Source organism: Hemicordylus capensis, chromosome 4, assembly GCF_027244095.1.
Source record: "Hemicordylus capensis ecotype Gifberg chromosome 4, rHemCap1.1.pri, whole genome shotgun sequence".
Classification (NCBI taxonomy): Eukaryota; Metazoa; Chordata; class Lepidosauria; order Squamata; family Cordylidae; genus Hemicordylus; species Hemicordylus capensis.
Window position 1 is genome coordinate 81,732,571 of NC_069660.1, and position 20,015 is coordinate 81,752,585.

General features: G+C 47.4%; 1 protein-coding gene across 12 annotated transcripts in view; it reads left to right on the forward strand.

The window, feature by feature from the left end:
* SZT2 (SZT2 subunit of KICSTOR complex) overlaps positions 1–20,015 on the forward strand; it is a 152,033-nt gene that overhangs the window by 128,043 nt on the left and 3,975 nt on the right. For 10 of the 12 annotated variants that reach the window (XM_053245426.1, XM_053245427.1, XM_053245429.1 and 7 more), the window contains 19 exons: positions 325–409; positions 941–1,108; positions 1,278–1,460; positions 1,860–2,014; positions 3,979–4,145; positions 4,488–4,585; positions 6,479–6,611; positions 6,788–6,915; positions 7,028–7,137; positions 7,259–7,441; positions 7,535–7,805; positions 8,534–8,613; positions 11,138–11,299; positions 11,953–12,155; positions 12,423–12,516; positions 12,735–12,815; positions 13,171–13,245; positions 17,000–17,213; positions 18,590–18,773. In XM_053245426.1, the coding sequence (XP_053101401.1) occupies positions 325–409; positions 941–1,108; positions 1,278–1,460; positions 1,860–2,014; positions 3,979–4,145; positions 4,488–4,585; positions 6,479–6,611; positions 6,788–6,915; positions 7,028–7,137; positions 7,259–7,441; positions 7,535–7,805; positions 8,534–8,613; positions 11,138–11,299; positions 11,953–12,155; positions 12,423–12,516; positions 12,735–12,815; positions 13,171–13,245; positions 17,000–17,213; positions 18,590–18,773 (2,774 nt within the window). The remainder of the gene's footprint in view (positions 1–324; positions 410–940; positions 1,109–1,277; positions 1,461–1,859; positions 2,015–3,978; positions 4,146–4,487; positions 4,586–6,478; positions 6,612–6,787; positions 6,916–7,027; positions 7,138–7,258; positions 7,442–7,534; positions 7,806–8,533; positions 8,614–11,137; positions 11,300–11,952; positions 12,156–12,422; positions 12,517–12,734; positions 12,816–13,170; positions 13,246–16,999; positions 17,214–18,589; positions 18,774–20,015) is intronic. The other 2 variants (XM_053245430.1, XM_053245432.1) reach the window with 2 other exon arrangements.

Genomic DNA, 20,015 nt, shown 5'->3' on the forward strand with positions numbered 1-20,015 from the left:
CTCACATATCCAACAGCAGGAAGACGCCTTCATGGTAAGCAACCAGTGCTCCATTCTGCATCCCCAAATACCTGGGTCTTGCCCTGCAGCAAGCACTCCCTTCCCTACTAGCCACTGAAAGCCAATAATGCACTGACTATTTTTATGGTTAAAGTTAAATGCTTTAACCTGTTACATGAACATTTATTGGACTGAAAAAAAGCTGAGGTCTGGCAATATTCTATGCTGGGAAAGATTCCATTAAGAAGAGTTGTGTTTGCTCCATTCTGATGAGACGACATCTCCCAGTAATGCCCTGATAATGCTTCTTGTCCTGCTTTTCAGCATTACTTCCATCAGAGCAGTGGTGGCCCTGACCTGGATCTCTATCTATACAACAAACCTGGAGGCCAAGGCACTGGTGGCAAAGGTAATGAACTTGGTTGTATTTTACAGCCTGCTCCTGTTGTTCCGGTGGAGCAATCTATAGGGGGGTGGGAACCTAAACATCTTCTCCTGGGACTGTGGGTGTGGGCATGAGCTGGGCTACCTAGGAATCAGAAACTGTCTATCGGCTTTGAGCAACTGATGCTCATGTGCTCCTTCCATTTGAGTAGTCATATTGACAATGGGATGGAAAGGAGCTTGTCAATTTGAGATTGTCCTCCAGAAGTATTTGTGCAGCCCCACTCACAGCAGGGACCTGTCTTTTCTCTCCCCATGCTTGTATGTATGAATACCCAATTGTGCTGACTACTTAGCTGTTTCCCCCCACTTCTCATTGCCTGTGATCTTGTTTCTGCATTGACTTCCCTCCCCCCTGCCAACCTTCCATGTTTCACCCCAAGGAAGGCTGTGTTGTGGCAAAAAAATTCCCACAAGATGTGATCTCCTAGGAGCTTGGCACTCGTGGAGAACAGAGGCCTTTGAAACTCAAGGATCCCATTTCCTTCCCCTGCAGGTGTTGCATGTATTGCCTTGTCCTTTATGGATGACAGCGGAAATCCCATTCCAATGACTCGCTGGGTGAGGCCACCCACTTCCCACCTATCATTCCTTCAGGAGGAAGATTTTGAGAGCTTGACTGCTGTCAGCAAGCACCAAGCAGAACCTGGTGCATCACAGCCAGGTGAGAAGGTGGAGCATCTGCCTACTATGAGCAGAGATGAGGCTCTTATTACACTTATTGAGAGCCCAGGTGGGAACCTGCCAGTGTTAACTTGGAAGTTGGCACATGGCCGGTATTGCCCATGCCTTTTCCAAGGTGCACTCTCTTGATGCTGGCTTCTGCTCCATAGGCCTATGTCCTCTAGTGCGCCTGGACATTTGGGAGAAAGGCAACATCAGCCTGCTGCAGCTGTCAGAAAGGTTGTGCAGTGCTCTGCGCCATGCCTTGTGTGATGCTCTCATGGAGTTCCGTGTGCTGCCCAATCCGCTGTGTTTGGAGTCTCCCATTGAGCCAGAGGAGCTAGGAAGTGTTGGTAAGAACCTACTTTGGGCCTTCTTCCAGTTATTTACAACCATGGAATCTACAGAAGTATTGCACACCTGCCTGCTAACCTACAGGGGGATATTTTGTATAAAAAGTAGGGTTTCTTTTTGCAAAGCCCCAGTTTGCTGGGTGCCACATATAACAGCGAGAGCCTACAGAGGATAAAGCAGCATCCAAAAGGCATGAGGAGCCACATTCCTACCAAGCTCATGAAAGTAAGACAACCAAAGTGACAGCAGACATTTTTTTCCCTTGAAAGACCCCTTGTCCATGCCAGTTTCTTTCCATGGGTTGGAAAATGGGAAAGGGAATTCTGGGAACCGATTTTGGCTGGGGCAGCATGCTTCCTAACTGCTCTGTTTTGTTCTGATGGCCACTGTGCTTTCAGGAAGCTTGCGCCGGACGATGTCTGAGACGAAGGGGCTAACACGGCCTGCTGGAGGCAAAGTGTACCCATCCTCCCTGCATTTCAGTGTGCCCAACGCAGGTGCTGGTGAGCCAGTCACATCCACCAACAGAATGGGACGACGCTGGTACAAGCTGGTAATAACTTTGGGGAAAGGTGGAGCTTTGACATGCGGGTGGGGTGTGGGAGGCGAAACCAGGAACTATAGACTGAAGAACTGGTACAGGCCTGAACAACTTGCACCCTATCAAACCAAACACAGTCAATCCGCCATGGGTCTTGTGAGTTACCAGGTGCTTGACAACCCCCCATTTCCGAAGGTCCAGGTAGGCAACAAAGCTGGATAGGTTACCAGCCATAGCAGGAGGGCTGTTTCTCACCCAGCGGTGTCACAAGTTGTGCAGACCTAGCATAGCAGCTAAGAATGTGATCTGTGAGTCAAGAAATGGTCTGTGAACTTTAGAAGGTAAGGAGCTTTAGAAAAGCCAATCTGTCTTGTTTAAACGAATGGATAAGCTAATCTGGTTAAGCCAAACTTGGATAAGCCAATCTGTCTGACCCACTCAATTATTTCTTTATCTATCAAATTTGTGCACCGCCCCAAACTTGCATCTTTGGCCTGTTTACAACAATATAGAAAAAGTTAAAACACAGAAAATAAAAACCTTAAAACAATTTAAATCCACAGTCAAATTAAAAAGCAAAGAGAGAAGTCTTTTTAAAAGTTGTCAGAGATGGGAAGGCTCTTATTTCAGCAGGGAGTGCATTCCAGAGTCTCGGGGCAGTAACAGAGAAGAAACGTCTCTGTGTGGCCACCAGCAGACAAGCTGGTGGCAACTGCAGATGTGCCTCTCTGGATGATCTCAATGAGCAGTAGGGCTCATGGTGAAGAAGACGTTATCTTAAATACCCTGGGCCTAAGCTGTTCAGGGCTTTGTAGGTTATAATCAGCACTTTGTATTTTGCCCAGAAACCTATTGGCAGCCAGTGTACTTCTTTTAGTATAGGAGTAATATGTCTCTTTGAGATGACCTGGATATATTATATAATTGATATATTATAATACATCTATCTTGCAAGGTAGAATTACTGTGAAATTGTATATGGTCATTTGAACATGTGAAAAATGCTTTATTTAATGTATTTTTATACTGCCTAAAACTTACATCTCTGGATGGTTTACAATTAAAATCATTTAAAACATTAAAACAATTAAAATCACGTAAACATTAAAATCACTAACACTAAAATAATTTAAAACCAACATTAAAAATTAAAACCATAAATCTAATTAAAAGTCTGGGTGAATAAATGTGTCTTCAGTGCATTTTTAAAAGTTCCCAGAGATGGGGAGGCTCTTATTTCAGCAGGGAGTGCATTCCAAAGTCCAGGGGCAGCAACGGAGAAGGTCTGTTCCCAAGTTGGCAGCAACCACAGACAAGCCTCTCCAGATCTTAACAGGTGTTGGGGCTCATGGTGAAGAAGAAGACATTCTCTTAAATACCCAGGGCCTGCCGGCAAGGATGCAACTGGGATCCAGGCGCTTTCGTGTCCCTTGGGAACACACTCCTCGTTCTCCTCGCAGGAACAGAGACATTATAGGTGTTCCTGCGCACTCCATACAGTGCTCCATACAGTGTTCCTGCGCGCTCCATACATTAGAGGAGTAGGAGAGGGGAAGAGGAGAGGACTGAGGGGGGGAAAGCGGAGTAAAAGATAAACAAATTCAGCTATAAGAACAGCAAGGGAAGATCGGAGAGAAGAGAAAGTCTGCCTGGAGCAACACAAGACTGTAAGAACTGGGCGGGGTCATCCCCCTCAGGCTCTAGAGACTTCTGTCTTTCAGCTAATTAGCATAGTCCTGTCTTGGAGCACGGGAGGGGGATAACCCATCGAGATGGCCTTGATTGCAGCAACTGAAAAGAAGACAATCTCTTAACTACCCAGGGCCTAATCTAATTATTTGTGGGAAGCCTAAAAAATGTGTGTGAGATGCTGAAATCTGTTGGACACTAGAGCCTGAAACCATTTCTGCCAGGGGAACGTGGGATAAGCATGGTAGCCCAAGCTTCTCTTTTCAGTGTCTTATCTTGATTCTCAGAGTAAACCAGAGACAGTAGAGCAAGGAAGCCCCAAGACCACAGATGACATTGTGCTGGAGCGGCCTGAAGAAAGTCGCACTCGCCGCCGCCACAAGACTGAGAGTGTCAAGCAGCCCTCAAGCCAGGAGCGCATTGCTACAGTTTCTGATCAAGGGCAGGCACAGAGGCAAGCATCTTGGTACTCTTTGTGCCCTCTCAGGCTTCCCTGGAAGGAGAGGTGGGGAGGTGGGGAATTATCCAGCCTTTTCTTCGTGGGCTGAAGAGAACAGCTTCTGGAGCCACTCAATGAAGATGTGGGGCTGCCCTGCTTACTTAAAAGGACCAAGTTGTCCTGCTGACAGTAACTTGGACAGGCTGTCTCTTAGTGGCCTCTGGGTATTGTACCCCTTCATAGATTCCAGGGGCATTGAGGGGGGCAAAAAAGCCCTTTGGTCTGATTTCCTTCCTTGGCTCCCTCGTTGTTGTTTATCCCTGTGGATTTAACCCTGAGTAATTGTCCTCTTCACAGACGTCGGGTCTGCCAGCTAGAGGAGGGGGATGTGGGAATCCTGCACCCAATTTTCAGTCAGACCTGCCAGAGCTGGATGGCATTCATGAACCGTTTGGGTAGGTACTTAAACCTGAATCTTGCTTCTTTACTGTCCCAGTGTAGCCCAGCATGGAATGATTCTGCAGAACATGTTGTCTTAAACAACCAACAGAAAGAAATGTTTGCAAATAAGGGGGTCATGTTAGAGCCCCACATGTATAAGGTCTGGGGCATTTGTGTCTGAGTGTTTTTTGCTTCCTCCTTGGCCCATTTCCCTGGGACAGACTATCAGACCCAGGCCACACCTCTTTTCCCCCACCACAGCCCTTGGTCTTTCAAAAGAGACAGAATAACAACAAACCAACCCTCAAAAGCCCAGTGCCCAAAAGTCAGCAATGGATTTGCATTGTAGTGAGGGAAATAAGTATTCGATCCCTTCACAAAAGATGTCTTAGTACTTGGTGGCAAAACCCTTGTTGATTTTCTATGGGATTAAGGTCTGGAGACTGGCTGGGCCACTCCAGGACCTTCATGTGCTTCTTCTTGAGCCACTCCTTTGTTGCCTTGGCTGTGTGTTTTGGGTCATTGTCATGCTGGAATACCCATCCACGACCCATTCTCAATGCCCTGGCTGAGGGAAGGAGGTGCTCACCCAAGATCTGACGGTACATGGTCCCGTCCATCGTCCCTTCGATGCGGTGAAGGTGTCCTGTCCCCTTAGCAGAAAAATACCCCCAAAGCATAATGTGTCCACCTCCATGTTTGACGGTGGGGATGGTGTTCTTGGGCTCATAGGCACCATTCCTCCTCCTCCACACACGGCGAGTTGAGTTGATGCCAAAGAGCTCGATTTTGGTCTCATCTGACCACAACACTTTCGCCCAGTTCTCCTCTGGATCATTCAGATGTGCATTGGCAAACGGCAGACAGGCCTGTACTTGAGCAGGGGGACCTTGCGGGCACTGCAAGATTTCAGTCCTTCACGGTGTAGTGTGTTACCAATTGTTTTCTTGGTGACTATGGTTCCAGCTGCCCTGAGATCATTGACAAGTTCCCCCCATGTAGTTCTGGGCTGCTTTGTCACCGTTCTCATGATAATTGCAACTCCACGAGGTGAGATCTTGCATGGAGCCCCAGAACGAGGGAGATTGACAGTTATTTTGTGTTTCTTCCATTTGCGAGTTATCGTGCCAACTGTAGTCACCTTCTCACCAAGCTGCTTGGCGATAGTCTTGTAGCCCAGTCCAGCCTTGTGCAGGTCTACAACCTTGTCCCTGACATCCTTCGACAGCTCTTTGGTCTTGGGCATGGTGGTGAGTTTGGAAGCGGAGTGATTGCTTGCTTCTATGGACAGGTGTCTTTTATACAGGTACTGTAACAAGCTGGGATTAGGAGCACTCCCTTACAGAGGGTGTTCCTCATCTCAGCTCATTACCTGCATATAGTGAAAAGACACCTGGGAGCCTGAAATCTTGCTGGTTGATAGGGGATCGAATACTTATTTTCCTCACTACAATGCAAATCCATCGCTGACTTTTGGGCACTGGGGTTTTGAGGGTTTGTTTGTTGTTATTCTGTCTCTCACAGCTACAAGAAACCTACCATTCCAATTATAGCCTGGTCATTTCTGTGTCAGAGGGCAAACGGACAAAATCAGCAGGGGATCAAATACTTATTTCCCTCACTGTAGGGTGTGGGAGGAAGGAAATGACTACAACTGGGCTGGCTGCAGGGTTTTGTCCCCAGCTTTTCTTCTTGCCCCTGATCTTGCTTTATGTGGTGTCTTGTGTTCTGACTATCTCAACTCAATACAGCAAGCAGCCTTTAGAGTCGCAATAAATGGCTGGAGTTTGCCGAGGGTGCCATAGAGCACCCAGAGCTCCCACCCTGGCCTTGCCTTTGGGAGTGTCATTTGCTGGGCTTCTGCTTGAATACCCCTCCACTCACGTGACATTTCTTTTCCTGTGCAGGCTGTCCCTCTGTGCAGCAGTGTGCTGTGGAGAGTGTCTCCCGCTTCCTGCTCTCTTCCATCATGCTGGAGGTGGTGAACCTCGTCACCACATTGGCAAATGACACCACTGTCAAGGTGTTTGAAAAAGTCAGGTGGGTGTTGGGGGCCAGGCAGCCTTGATCACTGACTTGAGAGGTTTCTTGTGGGGAGGCCTCTTAGAAGACTTTCATAGCAGGATGGGAATCATACACGCAGGGAAAGGGTCTGGATCAGCGGAGTGGCTCTTACTTTACTTGCATCATGTGGCTCTTGCTCCTTTTCATGGCAGCTCTTCCCAAGGAGTGTCCTTCGTGCCATATTCCCTGACTCCAGGCACCAGTGCCCGACCTGCTGCTGTTCGGCACTTCACCCTGCTGGGGCGCAGCTTTCACCAGTGGCACTGCAGCACAGAGCAAGGTGAGCGGCAGGGTGGGGAGCCAACAGGTGGCAGCATCTTACCTGCCTCTGGGACCAGGCAGGAATCTCAGTAGCTGAATTCTGCTTCGTGGCATTCTCTTTGTCTCTGTAGCCCTCAAAGGATTCCAGCGTTTTGAGGCGGCTGAACTTAGCTCTTCAGAGAAGGGCTGTGACGTGGCTCCCCGGCAAAGATTCCTTTTCATGGAGATCATTGACAAAAAGGTACGTGTCAGGCCGGGTTAGTCCCTGGCCCCTACAAAATTCCTCAGCTCAACTTGGGAGCCCTCCCAGTCTGGGTGAGCAGCCAAAGTCTCCAGGATTCACTTCTCCCTCTCCCTTTCAGCTGGTGCTTTACATCTACAATTGGTCTGTGGACCTGGGCAGTGCCCTGAGCAGCGGTCTTACTCGCCTGCTACAGTGGCAGAATGCCCGTGCCCATGTTGTGCACTGTCTGCTCAGCCAGAAGCTTGGACTCTTCCACCACTACTGCTATATGGACACACCATGGCATGAGGACAGCAAACAGGTACCCCTCGCTCTGTGCATTCTTGTGTTGATCTGCCATGTGACCCTTTGCCCCTCCCCCCAACTGGATCTCCTTGCATCTCTCTGTGTGTAGGAGCAAAACCCCTTCCTGAACTCCACCATGGAGGTAGATGCTCTGATTCGGAGCGCCAGTGTTCCCCCGAGTAAGGAGCAAAGTCGGCTCGGCAGTTCTTCGCGCATCTTGCCACCGCTGCACTTCCCTCATGACATGGTGCCCTTTGATGAGGTCCTCCGTGACATCTCGGCCAATCGGCCTGCCTTTCACAGCCCAGAGCTGGGTCTGCTTGACCGTGTGGCCCAGCATGGAGCTCAGTTCCTGGAGATCAAGAGCACAGAGAGGAAAGGTAAGTGAAAGGGTAGGAGTCAAGAGTGTGTCTCTCGTAACTGCACCAGTGAATTTGGGTTATTACTATCAAAAGGGTGCCCTGAGCAAGGCAGTAACATTCGCTGCAAAAGTGTAAAGTGCAGCGGGGTGGGAAGGCATTGCATAGAATTGAGACAGTAGTCCCTAGGGGAGAGCATGTGGTAGTGAGCATGAATTGTTTGCTTTGCTAAACAGGATCCACCTTAGTTTGCATTTGGATGGGTGACTGCATGTGAGCACTATAAGATATTCCCCTAAAGGGATGGAGCCATAGTTCTGTAGAAGAGCATCTGCTTGCACGTAGAAGGTCCCAGGTTCCCTCCCTGGCATCTCCAAGTAGGGCTGAGAGGTAGGGCTGCCTGTAACATTGGAGAGCTGCTGCCAGTCAGTGTAGACAATACTGAGCTGGATGGATCAAGAGTCTGACTCTGTATAAGGCAGCTTCCTAGGTTCCCTCACTGGCGCCATTTACAGTGACAGTGGCAATTGTCTACAGAGGCAGACACCGAAACTGTGATGCAGTGTGAGTGGAAGCCACTGTTGGTTTCCTGAAGACATCCACTCTGTAGTGTAGGTGCAAATGTGAAAGGGCTCCACTGAGGGAGATTGAGTTTTCAGCAGGGAAAGTCGTCAGAAAAGGAGGCTCTGGTTGAAGAAGGCCTTGAGGCTCTGGTCCTGCTCTTCTCAGCTGCTGCTCCTGTTCCACAGAGCTGGAGAAACAGATGAAGATTGAGAACCTCTTTGTGACATGGCAACAGCGGTCTGCACAATCCAACATGCCTATCAGTGTGAGTTCAGGGAGGGGCTTGGGATGTGGGCACTGCTTAGGCACAAGGGAATTGGCGCTGCTTTCATAAGCAGAGGGCCTTGGAGACAAGGGAGAAGGAAAGGATGGGGAAGGTCTCCTGCTTAAGACAAAGACTACAGGGCACAGAAGGTAAATGAGATCTTGGGGCATGCCCAGATGGAAGCCACTTCTCTCCCTACTGCTTTCTCTCCTATTGATAAAGCTCACTTTGGATGTGTAAATGTTTTGTTTTCAATATGACATCTTGCCTACTAAGCTGAGGGCTAGTTAAGCTGTATGAAAGGCCTTCCCACAATCCCCAAACTTTCCTAGGAACAGGCATTGGATGGAGTTGTGTATTTGGCAAACCTCTTCCTGGATTTCTGTGGCTGTTACAGCACCAAAAAGTGCCACTGCTGTCATGGAATTGACAACATGCAATGTTATGTGAACCAACCTCCCAGATACATGCAAGAATGTATCTGGGAGGTTGGTTCGCATAATACCAGTCCCATTTCTCACTGCTACAGTGATATACTGGGTATAACTTGTCTTTTCTGTTGCTGTGTTCAGTAATGGTCAGGTAGGATATCATGGTTTCCAACCTGTGGGAAGCCCAGGTGTTGTTGGACTACAGCTCCCATCATCTCCAGCCACAATGGCCAATGTCTCATTTTGCCAAATGGTTGCCTGTCTTGTGTAAGCAGCTGTTCATAAAAATGGGCGTAGTGTAGGGTGCTCCGATGGCTATTTCGAATCATATGTTCACAAGATCGTTCAATCTAGGCAGTATAGGTAAGAGACGTCACTTTGTATCTAAGGCAGGGCTGCACAACGTTGGCCCTCCAGTGGGTGTTGGACTATAGCTCCTATCATTCCCAGCCACAGTGCCTAGTAGGGAAGGTGGGAGTTGCAATCCAACAACAGTTGTGTAGCCCTGGTCTAATGGTTACTATGAGCAAGAGGGATTAATATAGCCTGGGAAGCCCACAGGCACAGAGGGATGAAACTATAGTGTGTGCTGCAAATCTTAAATAATCTTTGAAAGGACCTTTATGTTGTTTGGCCCCAAAGTATTGTGCTTTCAGGGTGCCCCTGGTTTGTTTAATTCATAAACTAATACTTCACCTCATCTGACATTTCAAGGCAGTTTACAGCATAAATTGTGGTGCCTTTTGAGCATCTGACTACCTGGACAGTGCAAACAATAGATTTAAGGCATGTCTGCACACCAGCTGTTTTTCCTGAGATACATCCCAAGACATCCTGGAAGCAGCTGCTACAAACTTGACCTGGTCTAGGGAGTGTTCCTGATTAAGACACTGTTTTTGATTTTGTAGTGGGGAAAGTGAGTACTTCATTAAAGAGATGCTAGTTCCCATGCAATGTTTCTTGCCATGTCTGGACAGATAACACTACTTAAATGGCAGTCTAGAGTGTCCACCTGTGAGCAAACTCTTATGAGGAGATGCATTAGCCTGCTGCTTCAGGCGTCATATTTTCCCCTCATTTCTGTTTTGAATTATTGTATGTTTGTGTACTACAAATGCACAATGGGGGGGGGGAATGAAAAGTGACATGGGTGCGGACATGCACTTCTCACTCTGACATAGCAGCAGGCTGAATTAGTTATACTTAAAATGACAGGCACAACTGAAATGAACTCATAAGCATTTAGAGCTGAATTAGCTAATAGGGAGAGGAGTGAAGGCCAATATGTTGACTTTGTGTTACTAGAAACTTTTAAAAATGGTAAGCATGATTTCTGAATGCCACAGATTCTCAGAGCTCCATAGATAGGTTGTCTTATGTATATGTTGTCTGTGTCCAAGAGCAAATACCTTTGGAGCTAAGCTCATGATCAGTGTAAGAGGCGTCTTACCCCCAGAACTTAGTGCCCCAGTCCATGGCCTCCAAGGTCTGGGGTGGGGGGCTCCAAATGGCCAGGGGCCCCTCCTGCCGCCACCCTGTGCTGCTGCCCCACCACTGCGCTGAATCTCCTCCCACACCCCATAATTTCAGCTGCCATGTGCATGGCTGAGGGGTGGCAGCTGGGGGGTGACCCCCCCCGCAATGGTGGATGGAGCGACTGCTGGGCCTGTCCATCCAGACAAGCGGCTCTTGAGAACTGTGTTTAACTATTTCAACTGCGCAGGTGCAGTAGGGCGCCTCGCAGTTCTCAAGAGCCGCAGGGCTGGACGGAAAGGCCCATTGGTCGCTCCATCCACAGCAGGGGGAGGCCTGCTTGGCTCACCCCTCGGCCGTGCACATGGTGGCTGAAATTCTGAAAAGAAAATCGGAGGTTCGACATGGCGGGATGGTGGCAGGCGGCCCCCAAAAGTCGGGTTGGGGGGGGCGTCTCATGGTGGGAGAGGTCTGGGTGCCAAAATTACCTAGGTGTGCCACTGTGCCTGTAGCAAACCCCGTTCTAATCTCCAGTTTCTTCCATCAGGCAGTGTAGCCATAAGTAATGGGGGGGTGGCTTGGAGGTTCATGGTGGTTACCCCCTGTATGTCTGTGTGCAGCTTGCAGATCTGGAAACCCTGAAGCAGTCTTCTCGCTTGGTCCACTACTGTGCCACACCGCTGCTCTTCGATCCCACCTTCCGACAGCAGATCCAGGCTGACCAACAGGGCAAGCCGGAGGGGAAGGTGAAGAAGCGAAGGGGGGAAGATACGAGTCCAATAGTTCCGTTGTTCCTCTCTTCTCACCCCTGCTTTTTTCCTGCCCTTGGAAGGGGGAACAAAAAGGGGCCTTTCTTTACTTAGAAGACTTGGGCCCTTTCTATTAATTGGTTGGGACTGGTCAGTAGGAGGGCTGCCAGTTGACAGAGTACCAAAATAGTTTGTATCTGGGGTGCTGAGTATTCCGTTTGGGCAGGGACTAATTATGATGATTAAGGCAGTTGGGCGCCGCGCAAGTATTTGTGGGGGGGAGAAAAGAACCAGAGGAAGCCCTCAGAAACCCATGGATGTGTCAGTAAGCACAACAAGCAATGGACTCACTGAGAGAAACAGAGAAAAGCAATAGATTGTGTGTGTGGTGTGGTGTGGTGTGGTGGTGGTTAAGGGGAATGCAGCCAGAATAGTTAATGCAGAATAGGGGTGGGGGGCGCCCACCCTGCCCCTGTACAGGGTCTTCCTCTGGGTAGGGAGTCCTACTGAAGGCATCTCCTACCCAGCTAGCACTGGCTACACCAGTTCTATGCATATATCTGTTTATGTGTAGTTAAAGCTCTTCCCTGGGGTTTGGTCCAGGACCCAGACGTCACTCTAAGGTTCTCTCCCATGGGCTGTATGAGAAAACGGGATCACTGTCTTGTTACTCATCTGCCATACAGAAGCGGCACCGCTCGAATGACTCTACAGCATCCAGCAGAGACCGCAGCCACAGCTGTGACTCAGCAGAGGGGCTGCCATGTCGGACCAAGGATGATGGTTGGCTGCTAGAGCTGTGCCACACTTTCCTACAGCAGTATATCCAGTACCTGCAGAGCATGGGCTTCATCCTGGTGCAGGTGCGCCCAGCCTCACCCACCCGCAGGTTAGTGGGACTTGGGGCAGTCTAGATTTGGGGGCAAGAGAAAATTACTGCTCTGGGAGGCAGTAGAGTGCATGAGGGAGAATCTACTGCAGAAGGTGGTTTGGGGAAAGATTAGTGGAAGATGCATGAGAACTTGAGGAAGTAGAAGGAGACATGGTGGGACATGTTCATTCATAGAGTGCTAGAGTGTTTATCATTATTTGCATCAAGAAGCAGCGTTAGGATGTCCTTGACCTTCCCCCTTCCTATGGTACCTCTGGTTTGCAGCAGTGGCAGCCGGATCAGAGCTCTGGCAGCAATGAGCAGCGAAGGGCGGGGCTCCTTCTCGTACACCAGACCAAAGGCTGATGGGAGCCCAAAGGTGAGCAATCTGGCGTTGGGCGGGGAGGACCTGCTGGTGTTGCTACTTCAGCCCATATGGCCTGTTCTTTGGAGGGAGGATTGGTGATTGAAGAAAGATTGGAGCCAAAGGCCTTTGTGACTGGAGATGATAGGAGTTGTAGTCCAACATCTAGCTGGTAACCCCTGCACTAGAGAGTTCTTCGGCACCAAATCAGCATGTACGCTTTTTTCCCCCAGAGCACCAGCCCTCTTGTTACCACGTACCATTTGCAGAGAGCTCTGCCTGGGGGCATTGTGCTAATGGAACTGGCTTTTCAGGTGAGTGGAAACTGTCTTGTGCTGTGCCCTTCCTCCATGTTAGGTTGAGCAGGCCAGACGCACAGTGTGTTCAGGTGGCCAATGCGAATGTTTATAGACCAAAAGGCCTCAGAGGAGCATATGAAGGTAGAGGAGCAGGGGAAGGATATGGTATAGCCAACCATGGGTGAGGTGGCACACATTTCATGGGGGTGGGTGGGTGGAGAATATAGGCTGAGATAGCCCAGCCTGGCTTGAGGCAAACATGCCATCATTGAACTAGCTGTTCTAAGCAGCAGGTAACACCACAGATGTTAAGTTGTGACTGGGGCAGCAGGGAGGGAGCCAATACCTCATTCGCTTCTCTTCTCCTTAGGGCTGCTATTTCTGTGTTAAGCAATATGCATTGGAGTGCTCACGGATTCCCATGGGCCAAACTGTCAACTCACAGGTAATATTAATTTGTCATGCTATGGCTTGCCCCAGGGTCTTGGATTGGATGAATATAGGCAGGGGCATAACTATAATAGGGCAAGGGGAGACAGTTGTCTGGGGGCCTACTGCCTTGGGGGACCTCCCAGACGCAAGTCACATGACTAACTCCCCCAGCTGCGCACCTGCCCGGGCTTCCTTCAGTTGTATTCATCGTCTGAAATGGATGTGAGTGTTAAGACCTGGAGCTACCAGAACAGCATGTCTTTCTCTAGTACCATTAAATGACTTGCATCGTCCACAACTTACAAAACCTTTTTTTAAAAAAATTAGGATGATGTTCTATTGTGGCACTCACTGGGGGCCCAGCATTGGCAGAAGTAAATGACCATGCTCTTCCCACACTTTTGGGTGCTTTGCTGTTTTTTGGGCTCTGGATATTGTCCCTGGAACCTCTGGAAAGTAGAAAGTATGGTCACCTCCCTTAAGTACTGGACATGCTTGGATTTTTATTTTATTTTTTCTTGCTTGAAACTACTTCTGCTCTTGCACATGTGTGAGGAATAGAAGAGCCAACCTGTATTCTCCTTGTGAAGCAGGACCTGCAATCCTTGCAACTGTGGTTTTGCAGCTGACATAGTTCTCAGCTTTGCCTTTAAACATGGAGAGCATCTCTGATGCATCTTGGATCCAGCAATGTGCTGCAGCTTCTGCTCAGCAAACATTCATGTCTGTGTCCTGCTGCGGGGCCTTCCAGGGAGTACTCGGCTACAGATGGCTTCTATTGTTTCACTAGGTGAAGATAAGGACTAAGTATAAGAGGAGACCCTCTCCTTCCATTCGGGTTTGTTCTGTTTTGGTTATGTCAACTGGTTCTGCTGGGTCTCTTACTGCACTGTCAGAGCCAGTCACTGGGTACTGCGACACAGAAAGTGGATCCTTCTGAGTGCCGTTCCTTCCTTCCCATCTAGAAATTAACTGGTCTTTCCCTTGTTCTGGTGCAAAACATTAAAGGATCCTGAATTTCATTATCACTGGAAGGGTTCTGGAGACGGCAGTGGTGTAATCTGAGCACATTCTACTTCTATGTAGGGGTGTGCACAGAACCGCCAAACTGCAGTCCAGCACTGGGGTGGGGGGTTGCTTTAAGAGCGGGGGAAGGTTTACTTACCCCTCCTGCCGCTTTCCCACTCTGGCGCCCGTAATTTTAGTAGTAATTGGGGCAGCAGGATACCTCCCTGCCGCCCCTTCCCTGCTTTTGCTATGAAAAGCTCCCAGGAGTCCTCTGCATCTCTGACATGCACGTGCGCGCAGAGGACTCCTGGGAGCTTTTCATAGCGAAAGCGGGGAAGGGGCGGCAGGGAGGTATCCTGCTGCCCCAATTACTACTAAAATTATGGGCGCCAGAGCGGGAAAGCGGCGGGAGGGGTAAGTAAACCTTCCCCCGCTCTTAAAGCAACCCCCCCACACCCAAACCGAACCGCCCAGGTCCGGACCGGTCCGGAGGCCTTTAGAATGGCCTCTGGACCGGTCCGGGCTCATCCCTACTTCTATAAACCTCCTGCTCCAATGTTAGAAGCAGCTGCATCCCAGAATGTTTAAAAAGATCTTGGCATGTGCAGCACATGTATATAAGTGCAGGCACCACCTACACCATACAAGATCAGCATGCAGATATGTGTAGAAGTTGGCATAAAGATTAAGGGCCCTTTAAATGTTGTGCTCACTGCATGGAACACCAGCATGAGAAAGTGCTTTTTGGTTACCTTCATGTCTGGGCTATCATATTGAAATCAGCCGTTAGTCAACTGCAAGTCAAAAACCAAAATCTTGCAACTCAAAAAGCTAAACATTAGAACTTCATGGGAGACTGATAATATGCAAATGTTGGGTCAATTGGTCTTATCAACCTGTTCATCATTCATGATGCACACCATGGAGCATCAGCAGAAGGAACCACATAGAGACAATTTCCAGACTACAGTATTCTGTCAATTGCAAAGTGGTGCAGTAGAGGAGAAGGAATGGGGCTCCTGGGATATTAGCAGATGGTTGGTGGAAGAGTTGGGATTGGGGCTCACCAGGAGAAATCTGGAATTTCTGAAGTATGTGAAAAATGATGATATTGTTAGTCACTCAGTGGAAGCCTCCAACACCCAGTTATTTTTTTAGCATTTAGGAGATGCTGCCTTTTACTCTTTGCAAGTTCATCCCTCTCAGCTAAAGAGCTAAAAGCTTGCTTCCTTTAAAAAAAGAAAAGAAAGAAAGGTGGCGTTCTTAAGCAATATGAAAGTTCTCATGGAAACGTACATAAAAATTACTGCAAATGGCAATCCCATCACCACTGTGGGAAAAGGCATGTGCCCTTTTTATAATTGTGGTAATCAATCATATTAATTTATTGAATTCATTTACAGACCAATTACCTTTCTCTGTCGTATTACTTACTTTAATCACCTTGCAAAAGTAGATTCTTTCAAGTTTGATTCTTTCCATTTGTCCCCACTTGCATTTACCATCATTAAAATGTTTTCATTGGCAGTTAAACCAAGCCAGCAGCTCCTAACATGCATTTTCTCTTCACTCAATACTCCTGTATAATCCCCCTACTCCATGTACAATATATTGCTGGAAACATAAACATCATAAGTAAAAGAAATGTGTTCTTGATTATGTAAGTACCCTCCACTAGATCCAGTGTGACTGATTACAAAGTTTCTTCCTTGTATTTTGAGTAACTTATCAAAATCATGATACCTGGCACCACAGAATTTTGAGTGGAAAGTAATTTTGTGACTTGCATTTAATAGAGAGGGATCATTTCAGTTTGGAAAACCGAAGTGTTAAATACATTGCATCATGATATATGGATATGATCTTTATCCCAATTCTCACAGCTATCGTATTCTTTCAAAAATAGTGGGTTCAAAGGAGGACCCACATTTTACTGTATTGGTTTTGTGCCTAATTCTCTTGCAACAGCAACTGCAAGAGTCAGCCCTACTACAAACAGTTCCTCCTGGAATGTTTCCTCTGTGTACTTATTAGATTTTTTTTTAATTTATATTTATTTATTTATTTACATTTCTATCCTGCTCTTCCTCCAAGGAGCCCAGAGCGGTGTACTACATACTTGAGTTTCTCTTTCACAACTTGAGTTTCTCTTTTCACAACCTAACCTGTGAAGTAGGTTAGGCTGAGAGAGAAGTGACTGGCCCAGAGTCACCCAGGTGGTTTCATGGCTGAATGGGGATTTGAACTCAGGTCTCCCCAGTCCTAGTCCAGCACTCTAACCACTACACCACGCTGGCTCCTTGTTCAAATTATTTATTTCTCGTGTTCCAGCCACAAAAATTGGGCTTGCTGCTTTCCTGTCCCATTTTGCCCATGACTGAGGTTGGCATAACAGGCAATTTAGTAGCCAGGAGAAGACCTAGCTAGACAAGAGCTGTGTAGGTTGAGGCATAGTACTCAGGTTGAAGCCAGCCGCTGGCAAGAGGGCACAAGGCTAGTTCTTCAACACTAGAGTTCCCTGCACAGGGATTGCTGGCTGAGCCTCTTCCTGCTGTAGAAGCACCATGGCACCTTGCATAGGAATGACACAATTGCCTCAACTGGAATAATATTGGTACAGAAGCGAACATCCAACTAGGCTACTTCCATCACTACCTGCCTTTTCGCTGTGCCCTCCTGATTCCCTTCACCCAACGTTGTGCAATAATATGTGGCTATTGACTCCCTCTCCCTCCCTTCCCCCTCTTGCTTCTCCCTAGCTTTCTATGCTCTTCACTGAGGAGTGTGACAAGGTGCGTGACCTCATGCACGTCCACTCATTCAGCTATGATTTCCATCTGCGCATTGTGCACCAGTATTTGCTTGGGTCCCACATGGCACTGAGACAAGGCTATCACCTCACCAGTTTCCTGGAAGACTTCATTGCTCAGCATCCTGACATTCCCAAGTTTGGACGCAATCACATTTTCCAAGGTGAGGTCTCCTGGGGACATTTGGGGAAACCTTCAGATGCTACAGCTCTGCAGATCCATCTGGGCCTATCCTGCAGTCCCAGTAGTTGACTATTGAACCAGAGAGTCACAAGGATCCTATTAAGATTTTTTATTACAACCATTCTACACAGCACCATCAGTGTACATGGCAGTGTAAGGTTTCATAAGCAAAAAAAAAAAAAAAAAGCCAGACATGTCCCTGCCCCCAAGGAGTTTACATTCTAAAGCTGACGATGAGGAATTGGGTTCCACTCTGATTTCAAACTACAGGATAGCTGCCAGTACTTTACACACATTCCATTATGGACAAAGGTACTTGCTTACCCAAATACAGGAATGTACCAAAACTGTCAAAGGTCTCTGCACTACTTTCTAAACAACATAGGGGCTTTCTAACCGTCTCATCTGTTCCTGATAAAAGACTCATCATCTGTTCCTGATAAAATTACCAAAAGCTTATTTCCAAGTGAAAGGAGACAGTGTGGGTTGAAGGTCAGAGCTCTGAACTATCATAAAGTCAGTGGCATTCAAACAAGGAAATGTTTGGTTAAGGGAAAACAAAGCATAACATTAGGCAGAAAGGAAAATAAACACCAAACAATATGCTAGCTTAAGTAATCAACAATTAAAGCTAGAATAGTGATTAAAGAAACAAAGCATTATATATTCATGCTGCAAAAGCAGTAATTCATTTCAGGTGTATTTTTAGTTACCTTGTCAGATTAGGGAGCAAATAGGCTGCTAAGACACCACAACTCTGCAGCTGTGTGGCATTCAGAAAGCAAAAACACAGGAAGAGAACAAGAAAAGGCTGGAAAAGAGCTTACCTAGCTGCTGGCAGAGATTGCTCTCCTTTATATACGAGCAGCCCTAGGGAGGGGGAGGAGTGTGGGGGGCCTTGAGTAGAATGATATTAAAATAATTACCTGACCTAAAGCCAGGCCTGATGCATTTCAGGTAGTGGCCACATAGCATACAATCGGAATTCTCTGTGTATATTATAAGAGCTAGAATTTAGGAAAGAGGAGATTGAGAAATGGAATCCACATTTATCTTAGTGGATGATCTGCTGGGCAGAAACAGTGTTGAAAGGGATGTTAATCAGGGAAAACTGATTATCTGAAAATTTCCAATCAAATTACCACTTCTTTGGCTGTAGCAAGCCAGATCTCGATCTCTTTCTCGATCTCTCTCCCTTGCACACAATGGGTGCAGCATAAGCTTATCAGTGTTATAAAATGAGTTTAATCTAGATCAAATAAAGCAAATTCCCATATGGATGCCACATGGCCATGACAAGCCCTTGTCTCAGACCCTTTTGAGAACCAGTTTGATATCCTCCCTCTTCTCCCACAGGCGCATTGGCCTTACCTACCAATACCATCACAGCCCACCAGCTGTACAACTACATAACTGACCATGCCAGCAGCTACCATATGAAGCCACTACGCATGGCCAAGCCAGGCACTGGCACTGAGGGCAAGAAGGGGACTCCTAGCTCCGAGCAAAATGAATATGCTCTGGTCTCCATCTGGAACAGGTGAGTGACTTCTTGATTGCTGTGACAAACCAAGGTTTCAGTACCGGCTAGCCACACTTGTCTGTGAGCCCTCAGAAATCCAATGTATCCTTTTGATCAGCATTTCTCCTGTCTTGTAGCCCCTCAACAGATAATTAGGAACAATGCTTCTTACAGCCCTTCATTTTTATTGTGGTTCTTTCTAAAGCGCCTACAACTGCTAAGGGCAGTATAAAAAAACAATACAAGTCTTGTCCACAGACTTACAATTAAAGCTTCCAGGGTCTTTACTCTGTATTTTTCCTGGGGTTAACTCACTAAGTCCAATTTTACAAAAAATATACTTTGGCTTACCGCAAATTGACAAAGTTTTACATCCTTAACTTTCCAGGCTCAGTTTCTCTAATGCAAAACACTTCTCCTTCTCTCTCTCTCTTTCTCTCAATGGTTTCTGTAAACAGAACTGAATTCATTTTTAATCTCAGTCCCTGGCGAAATTTCTCCTGTTAGTTTTCTCATATGTTGATTCATAATACTTTGCTAATGGAGAAGAGATGGATAAAACACTTGAATCAAGGGGGGTGGGGGCAGGGGCGGGGTGTTTACTAACACAGAACAGCTTGGCTCCTTTTGAGAATCCTATTTGAGCAACTTGATTTTCTACATTGCTCATTTTCCCTGCTCAGATTCTGCCTACTCTTGTCTCTTCAGTGCCATCTTCCTTAATTGCTTCTACTAGCATTCCATTCCCACACTGTGCTTTCTCCTCTTCAAAAGAAATCCAGTTTGTCAGTTTCTTGGGGAGACTTTAATCTCATTGCTTGTAGGATTCTCTCTAGGGTGTGTGTGTGGGGGGGGGGTGCGTACACACACACACACACACACACACAGCTTTTGCCTGCTTGCATATGAGACCCTTGATTCAAAGCACTAAGCAGTCTTTTCTAAGCAGTTAGCTTTTAGTTTTCATGTAGGTGGGAGAGAAGCACCTGACACACCCCAGTTCCCAAGTCTTTCTGACTGTGGTCCTTTGCTGCTCAATCCTTGCTATGGGGCAGTCGCAGGTATACTCTCCAGCAGGACTGAACACCACCCTCCTTACCAGCCAAGCTGAGATTTGTATCACCGTGAAGTTTTAATCCTTGAGTTCCGTTTCTTGAAAACAGGACACAGAAATTCATCAGAGGGAGGTTTGAACATTCAGCAGTGAAGCAAAATGGACATGTTCAGATGCAGGACCCTCTTACAGAAAACATCAGTGGA